This window comes from Panthera uncia, chromosome E3 (genome assembly GCF_023721935.1).
Source record: "Panthera uncia isolate 11264 chromosome E3, Puncia_PCG_1.0, whole genome shotgun sequence".
Classification (NCBI taxonomy): Eukaryota; Metazoa; Chordata; class Mammalia; order Carnivora; family Felidae; genus Panthera; species Panthera uncia.
Genome location: NC_064815.1, coordinates 29,758,310 through 29,767,126, shown reverse-complemented (window position 1 = coordinate 29,767,126; position 8,817 = coordinate 29,758,310). Strand labels below are relative to the sequence as shown.

Sequence of the window (8,817 nt, the reverse complement as noted above, 5' to 3'; positions counted from 1 at the left end):
ATTCCTTTCGCTGCTGCTCAGACTGCCGGTAGGGGTGGAGGCGGGCGGTAGCGAGGACTGGGGACTGGGCTGGCTTGTGGTTAGGTGGCAAAAGCAAGGTGGGGGAGAGCCGGGTGATGAGGGCAGGGATTGGGGTGGGCAGGCCTCCCGGGGGACAGGGCCTGACTCATGGGGCTCTCCAGGAGTATATTTGGCTGGGCTTAGATGCCTGTTGGAATGGACAAGTCAGGTAGAGGTGACAGAGATGCTGGAAAGTTCTGGGGAGAAGTCAAGGCTGTACCCAGGAAGAATCTGGGAGTCTGGGGCCAATGGATTCCACAAAATCCAGTCCCTAAGCTCTCTCTCTCATTCCACCACCTGTCTCCCGTAGCACCTACCTCCCAGCGATTCCCAGACTCACTGTTCCTAATCACACCAGGTCCCCTCTGGCTCTGATCTATCGCGCAGTGTGACTTCCATCCTGACCACCTCCCCCTCTGGTGTCTCCAGGCCTCACCTCCAGGCAAATGCCTGCTGATTCAGCAAGACTTCTGGGAGGCCACTTGGCTCCCCATGTTGGAGTCCCTTGCTCTGTCCCCTCACCCCCCATGTGTGACCATTTAGGTGTGTGTCCCTCTCCTACTGGGCTGTGAGCTCTTCAGCAATGCCTCTCAACACCTGGGGCCTGCCTGTCCTGCACTCCGACCAGGCCCCTCCCAAGACATGGCCTCCGCCTACCAACAGGCTTGGCCTGTCTTCCCACGCGGGCCCCGGTCTTCCGTTCCCCAGAGGCGACTGCAGAAGAGCAGGTATGTGCCAGTGGTCACTCAAGGAGAGGGCCGGGGGAGGCCGGTGGCGGGCGAGCAGCACAGGAGGGGGGTGGAAGGAGAGGTCTCAGGCAAAGCCCCACAGAGGTGAGGAAGCTTCCACCTTCCCCTGGGGCTCCAGCGTTGTCCAAATGTGAGGAAGGGAGCGGGGCTTCCACAAGTCTTCTGAGTCGGCTTAGGGGACACTTCACCTTCTCTGAGACAGTGGATGATGGGAGAGCCACTGGCGCTTGTGGGGGAAGCCAGCCAGCCAGGATGGCGAGAGCCCACACGTCTGTAGATCCATCCGCCCAAGGACAGGTGGGCAGAGAATCAACATCCGCCCAGGCCTCTCCCTGCCTCACACAGATCCACTCACCCCCCACGTGGATTCGACTCGGCAAAGAACACGGATGACAGAGACCTGGGGGTATCACCTATCACCCCTGATGCCGCGGTTGGGTTTGAGGCCCTAGCTTATGCCTCTTACCTGCAGATCCCTTGCCTTCAGCATCTCTGCTGGTCGAGGGGGCCCGTCTGACAGGATGACTCAGACCTTCACCCCGGAGGGGTCAGAGCCCCAGTTGAAAGATCTAATGCCCCATCCCCTCAGCGAATGGTTACTCGGGGAAATGGGTCTGTCGGTGTAAAGACAGGAAATCACTCACTGTAAACAGAGGCGGAGCGAGGGGAGACGGGCCACTTCTGAATTGATTTAAAGCTTGTCCTTAGGAGATGCCAAAACTGGCCTCCCCGAGCGTCTGTCCTCTGGCTCCCATCCCTCCCAGCAAGGTTATACGGAATCAGCTCCTCCGAGGCCAAGGGGTTCAGGTTGGAAAGAAGAGTCTGGGGTGAGGGCGCTGAGCATGGGACTTAATAAGCCGTCCCTTGCTCTAGAGCAACCAGGAAAATGCTTTGTAGAGATGAAACCGGGGGCCAGACGCAAAATCCGGCAGGGAAAACAGAGACGAGACAATGCATTTCTTCATTTTAATTTATTTTTCAATTTTTGTTTCTCACTTACCAACACATTCGTAAAATGTAGCAGGCTGTGTTAGTAAAGGAGAAGCAGGGAGCAAAGAGAGGTGCGGGATCTAAGCAGCTGCACACGGGGAGCGGGGGGAGGTGGTGGTCAAGAGCAGGAAGCACTTGGGGGCAGAAGGGGCCGGGCGCCTCCACCGTCCGCCTTCCCGCAGGCGTGGGCATCGCCGATGCTCTATACAGACCCCCAGATGGTTTTGTAAACGTTGTAGAGAGCACTTCTGTTGCTTCCAAACTTCGTCCCCCAACTTCTCCCTCTGACTCCCCCTGCCCCCCACCCCCACAGCCATCCCCACCACTGCAGCCACGAGGCAGGGTCTTCTCGAGCCAGCCCCCTGCATAGCCGGGCCCAGGAAAACCCTGCCCCTGGGTCTCAGGGCCCCAAGCCCATAGCCTCAGTCCCTGGGCCAGCATCTGAGAAGCCTAAAGCGGCTGGATCCCAGGGAGGTCAGGGTGGGGCTCCCTTGGAGCTCTTTCCCCAAGAGGAACACTCCCCTGGACCTTGGAGAGCATTCCCAGAATGCCCTCTGCTTCAGCCGCAGGCTCCTATTCAAGAGGTCACTGACAGGCCACCGTGGGCATGGGGACTTGGCAGCAGGGAGGGCTACCGCTTGCTGGAACCCTGGGTTAACCTGGAGGGAGGTTTTACCTTCCACCCAGAGAAGGGCTTCCTGGCATTTGTGCACTAACCCAGTGGACACTCTGACCCTGTGCTTATGAACACAAACATTTTAATCAGGATTACATCCACCCTGATGAATTTTCATTCTAGAAAGTACTTTCAAGGCAAACGCCATTGAGGACAATCTAATGCCTTGATGGTTTTCTACAAAGTGCAGATAACTTTCCTTTCTCCCCCATTTCTTTTCCTCGAAGTCATTTTCACCAGGATCAAATCCTATTCGTGTGCGTTTCGCCACAGGTATCCGACTCCCGGGTTAGTGTTCGATGCGTGTCAAATGTCACCAACTGTCACACGTGTCACTGGCAGGTTTTTTTTTTTTTTTTTTTCCTGTGGCTGTCACTTCAAGAAAGTCCAGTTTTCTGGGGGAAGGGCTCTAGCGGACTCCTCACGGACCGGTACCCAACAACGAATTTGTGCGGCTGTCCTGGTGTGCCACACCTGTGCCCTTTGGCCCCAGAGGCTTTTCTCGAGGAGCCGTTCCGAGGGTCCGTGCGTAACCGTGGCCTACCCTCAGCTAACCAGGGACAGAGCCGGGAGCCCTTCCGCAGCCGGCTTCCAGGAGGTGCGCGCACACCACGGGACAGGGCGGGAGGAACCTGCGCCCTCACCGACCCCGGCTCCCCGCCCCCCACGGTCACGGCGCCTTGTCCGCGGCCCCCGCCGCCTGCTCGGGGCGCGCGGGGCCGCCGGTGGCCGCGCGCGTGCTGCGGAGCAGGCCCAGGCCCCGCGATCGGCCGGCGCCGTGCAGCTGGCGCTCGTGGCGGCGGATCTGCACCTTGTGCCGGAAGCGCTCGCCGCAGTCCTCGCAGACGTAGGGCCGCTCGCCCGAGTGCGTGCGCCGGTGGCGCAGCAGGTTGGACGAGACGCTGAAGCGCTTGCCGCAGTCGCCGCAGGCGTAGGGCCGCTCGCCCGTGTGCGTGCGCTGGTGCTGCACGAGCGCCGAGCTCTCGCTGAAGCGCTTGGCGCAGTAGGAGCAGGCGTAGGGCTTCTCGCCCGTGTGGATGCGCTGGTGCGTCACCAGGTTGGAGTGCTGCGAGAAGCCCTTGCCGCACTCGCCGCAGCGGTGCGGCCGCTCGCCCGTGTGCGTGGCCTGGTGCCGCACCAGGTCCGTGCTGCGGCTGAAGCCCTTGCCGCACTCCCCGCAGATGGTCGGCCGGTCCCGGGCGCGCCGCCGCCGCCGCTGCCTGGCCGGGGTCAGGGCGGCGCTGCCCGCGGGGCCCGGGATGGCCACCACCGCCGGCGCGGCCACGGCCGGCAGCACCATGAGCTCCTGCAGCACCACGTAGCCCGGGGGGGCCACCACGACGGCGGCTGGCGCCCCCGGGGCCGAAGCCCCGCCGCCCCCCGCGGCGGGCACCAGCTCCAGCTGCAGCTCGGGCTGCACGGGGGTCAGCTCCAGCCGCACCTCCTGCCGCTGGGCTCCCAGCTCCACCGGGGTCAGCTCCAGCCGCACCTCCTGCCGCTGCTCCTCCAGCTGCTGCTGCTGCTGCTCCAGCTGCTGCTCCAGCTGCTGCAGCTGCTCCTGCAGTTTGAGCTGCAGCTGCCGCTGTTCCTGTTGCCTCTCCAGCTCCTGCCGCTGCCTCTCCAGTTCCTGATCCGACCCCAGGTCAACCGGCATGAGCTCCAGCTCCACCTCTTCCTCCTCGTCTGGCTCCAGCAGAGGGGGCTGCTGCTGCTGCTGTTGTAGCTGTTCCTGTTGCTGCAGCCGTTGCGGCTGCTGCTGCTGCTGCTGTAACTGTTGCTGCTGCAACAGCTGCTGCTGTAACACTTCCTGCTGCTGCTGCTGTTGTAACAGTTCCTGCTGCTGCTGCTGCTGCTGCTGTAACCGTTGCTGCTGCAGGTGCTGCTGTTGTAACAGTTCCTGCTGCTGCTGCTGCTGCTGTAACTGTTCCTGCTGCTGCAACTGTTGCTGCTGCAGGTGCTGCTGCTGTAACTGTTCCGCCTTCTGCTGCTGCTGTAACTGTTGCTGCTGCAGGTGCTGCTGTTGTAACAGTTCCTGCTGCTGCTGCTGCTGCTGCTGCTGCTGCTGCTGCTGGAATTGTTCCTCCTCCTGCCGCTGCCCTGACTGTCCCTGCTGCTGCTGCTCCTGCTGCCACGGTTCCTGCTGCCTTAACTGCTTCTGTGGCTGCTGCTTCTGTAACTGTTGGTGCTGGGGTAACGGTTTCTGCTGTGGCTGCAACAGGTGTTGCTCTGGCACTTGCTGCTCCTCTGATTGTTCCTGCGGCGGCAGGAACAGCTGTGGTTTCAGCTGCTGAGGTGGCCCAGGTTGGGGGTTTTCCTGCAGGTGCTTCTCTTGTCGAGGCAGCCATTCTCGGTCAGCTTGCCGCTGTTGCTGCGGACCTGGGGATCGGCTTTGTGGTCGCCGCTCCTGCCGTGGCTGTTGTGGCAGCGCTGGTTGCTGTTCTGACTGTTGTGGTTGCAACTCCGGCTGCCCCTGCTGTGCTTCCTCAGTCATTTCACTGGCCCCCGTCGGGGCTGAGCTTGTTGGCCGCGGTGGGCTGCCGTTCTCCTGAGCCTCTTCTTCCTCCTGACTCTCACTCCCACCGCTGCCACCTGTAGTGGAAATGGCAGGAAGCCAGGAGAGAAAAATCTACGGGCAGCTCTCAGGTGCAGACCCCCTGGACCTCCCCGCTCACCCGGCCCCATGGACAGCCACGCTAGGACACACTGTGAGCTCCCATCAGGGACCCAAAAGCACCGGCTCGGTTGACAATGGCAGCGTGGCAGGAACTGAATTGCCCAGAGGTGTGGGGTTGGCTTAGAAATGCGCCCGCAGGACTGCTGGTCACGTCACTCTGCACCCTGGCTGTTCCACCTCTCCCCCGCGCCTCCCTCCACACAGGCTCCACGCTTAGATCTTGGCAGTGACAAGAGCCTGGGCGCCTGGGGCTCCCCAGCACCGTTCCCTGAGAAGTCTCTCGTGCTTCACCACCATCCAGTGGGAATCCGCGTACAAGCCGTTCGGACAGCTAAGCCACAAGCCCGTGCTGAACTCTGACCTCAGTTAGGGTCACACCTCACAGAAGTAAAACTTGCCTTCTCCGTAAATAATAACGCCTGGAAGTATCACCACTAGCGGTCCTAAAAGTCACCGAAGGTCAGAGACAGCACAAAGTTCCCAGCGGGAAGTCCTCCGTTCAGGCCCTAACTCTACCGCTTAGCAGCCGTCGACCTCCCGCAGCCACGGAGCCCGCCTTGTCAGTGACAGCTTCGGGATACCCACACTTCCAGCTTCACGGGCAAAGCCAGAAGGGCCCCGGCATCGCCTCTAGAACCTGGTGGGTGCTTGAAAAATCCCTCTCCCTGTGAGTTAGAAAATGAGTTTGCAAACTAACAAACACTTTAGCAATACCAAAGATACAACTAGCTCCGTTTGAAACAGCCTGAAGACTGGAAGTGTCTGAGAGTATTACTCAGGAATGGAAAGGACTAATTCCATAGCCCCAAGTCAACATGGTGACTGGCCAGTTATGTCACCTCTGGGAACCTGAATTTCCCTGTCTGGAAAAAGGAGATAAACCCTTCCCAGGGACATAGCGAGAATGCCAGGGGGGAAACGTCTGGCCCGGGGTTGTGCAGGTGTAGAGGAAGCCCCACTATGTAAGAGTCGCTCCATTGTCACATTTCACTTTCCTGCACAATATCCACGTGTCTGTCTCTCATTTTGAGCATTCAGGCTGTGTTCACGGAAAATCCGAAGAGGCTCTCTCCATTTCCGAGTCTGATTTCCACGTCTGTTCTTCCTACAGCTTCGTATTTTCAGTTTTGTAACAGAAAGCAGAGGTTCGATGTTATAAAATTTTGCTTTCCGGCCACTTTGCCAGGATTGTATTGATTTCATAAAACCAAGGGATATCTATATGAAAATAACTTCCTTTCAGAAAACCAGTCCTAATAACCTTTGCTTAGGCTAACGGACAAGTGAATGCATTTCGCATAAACACACACCAGTCGGGAGTATGCGTGTGGTGAGCGAAGACAGCCATGAAAACCTGTTCCCCCAGCAATGTCAAGGTCTGAGACACTCCAGCCTCCTGCCACCCCTCGAGGCAGCAAGGAGCACCGTGCTTCTGTGTGAGTCCTCACGTTTCTAGCACAGCACTTGGCTGTGTGGCCAGTCCTGGCTTCTTACAGCAACACCAGCATTTTAAACAACGATGTTTTTAGTAAACATATTATTAAGTGTCACCTGATGTGCGTGCCCTTGCAAGACTTTTTCCAGTTAAATATTTGAGCCAGGAGAGTCGTTTAGCCACACATCCCATCACAGCCCCTCTAATTGCCTTGGTCCTTTTCATGCTGTTCAACCCTGGCCCGGCCCTCAGTCAGTGCCCTCAAAGCACAGAGAAGGAAAGTGGCCCCCAGGAGCATGACCACCATAGAAAGTTTCCCCAGACCGTGTCCCAGAGGGAGTAGGCATCTTGAAAGGTTCTGCAGGGCCATATTTGCCTCTGGGCAAAAGGGGAGGAAGATGGATTGAAGCAGAGGTCAGGAAAAGTGGACAAGGTCAGAGAAGGCCACAGAGAAAAGAGAAGCAAGGGGTCCAATGCCTGAGGTACAAGGGGCAGTGGGAGAGAGCCCCTGAATTCAATCTTGAGAACTTGAGTCTGGAGCCAGGGACAGGTCGGGGGACAGTGGAGGCCACCTGGCCACTGGGGAAATAGCAGTAGCTCCCAGCCAGCACATACCCAGGGTCCAGGCATGGCCTGAGAATATCTGCATCGTCGGGGAGCCCGTCACAGGCACAACCACAGCCTGATACAGCCGCCTCGGAAAACCCTGAGGGGAACCCGCCAGTGTCACTCCAGGCAGCTGAACTCGGCCGCGGTGAGCGGCTGCAGCCTGCCCCAGCCCCGCACCCCGAAACCACAGGTGAGCACCCTTGCGGACAGCAGGCTGCCCGCCACCCTGCAGCCCCCTCTCGCCCGCAGCAGGCCGGGCTCTGTCAGAAGGTCCTCCGCGGGGCCTGAGGACCGTCTCCCGCTTTGCCGCTTTGGGTCAGAGCCACCTCCCGCTAGTCCCTCACCTGAGAGGGTGCCGGGCCCCGGGCCCCCATCTTCGAGACACCGAAGCTCCAGCACGAAGGTCTCAGCCGCTGGCCCCAGCTCCATCCTAGCGCTCAGACCAAGACCCCGGGGAGCCAGCTGTGCTGAGAGGAAGGAAGGAAGCTGTTCAGGTGGGCAGGAGTGCTGTGAGCCCCCAGCCCCGTGGCACTGACTGCCAGAGAGCCCTCCACCTCAGCCTCGGGCCTCCAGAGCCAGGGGCCCTACCCTGGCTGGAAAGGAGGACAGTTGGAGCCACAGCTGGGGAAGGGAGGCGCAGGGCAGCCCGGAGCTCTGCTCCCCAAGGCCCGTTCAGCCCCCCGCAGGGAGGCAGTCCCTCCATTCCCGAATTCTGGGATTCTGCGGGGCCCACACTCAGCCCCAGCCTTAGGGGGCAGCCGGTGCAACTGCTCCACTAGGATGGGGAGCTGGAGACCCAGCAGGGACAGTTGAGGAAGTTGGCAGAGAAGACGGAGAAACCTCACGTTCCACTGCCCCCCCCCCCCCCCAAAGCCCCGCCAAGCCTGTTCACCTCCCTGGTCTCTGGCCTCCTAGGCTGCTCTTGGGGTTCGGCCAGCATTCCTAGGCCAGAGCACCAGCAACCCACAGAACCAGCCCTGGCCCAGGGGCTCCTGAAGTCGGGAGGGTTCCCCACCTCTCTCCTGCATCCCCCCTCCACTGGCCTTCCCGCCCCACGCCCCACCCCCGGCCCCTGCAGAGGTGTCCCCACATCCAGCCGGCCTCCCCTCCTAACAGGACAGCTCCAGGTCTCTGTGGGGGTCCGGTCGAAAAGACTGGAAGCGCCCCGAACGTTCGCCGCGCCGTCCCGCCCAACGGGCCTCACCTGGCGCAGCATTTCCTGCCCCTCACCGCGGCCTCTGCACTAGGGGAGGTGTGTTCATGGTCAGCAGGGGCTGGGCAGCCAAGGCCGAAGCGTCAGCCGGCTCCTTCCTGAGGCGCCTCCATCCAGAAAGAGCCGGGGAGGCGCCGGGCCACCCGGGGGCCTTTCTGGGCACTGCGGCGGCGGGCCTGTCGCTGTCAGGGCTGCCGAGGTCGCCCTGGGCCAAGAAAGGGGCAGAACGGAGTTCGCGAGCAGAAGTTGGTGTCGGGCACCCGTCCCGGGGGAAGGGGGCGGGGAGGAGGCTGGGCGCCGGGGGTCCGGTCCGAGGTCGGCGGGGGCCGGGCGACACCGGCCTCGGGTGGGCCGGGGGCAGCCCGGGTCCGGCCGGGTTCGGCCGGCGGCCACAGGTGCCCGGCGCCGGGG

The 8,817-nt window shown here is 60.8% G+C and overlaps 1 protein-coding gene across 2 annotated transcripts; it reads right to left on the bottom strand.

Moving 5' to 3' along the window:
• Positions 1 to 2,705: 2,705 nt before the first annotated feature.
• ZNF853 (zinc finger protein 853) lies at positions 2,706 to 8,806 on the bottom strand. 2 transcript variants are annotated; one of them, XM_049638957.1, is made up of 3 exons: positions 8,398 to 8,806; positions 7,538 to 7,660; positions 2,706 to 5,064 (listed from the first exon to the last, which is right to left on the bottom strand). In XM_049638957.1, exons 2-3 carry the CDS (start codon positions 7,620 to 7,622, stop codon positions 3,146 to 3,148), a joined length of 2,004 nt encoding a protein of 667 aa, XP_049494914.1. In that variant the 5' UTR covers positions 7,623 to 7,660; positions 8,398 to 8,806; the 3' UTR covers positions 2,706 to 3,145. The 2 variants fall into 2 exon arrangements, with proteins under 2 accessions (XP_049494914.1, XP_049494913.1); XM_049638956.1 differs by having other exon boundaries at positions 7,538 to 7,655.
• Positions 8,807 to 8,817: the final 11 nt, after the last annotated feature.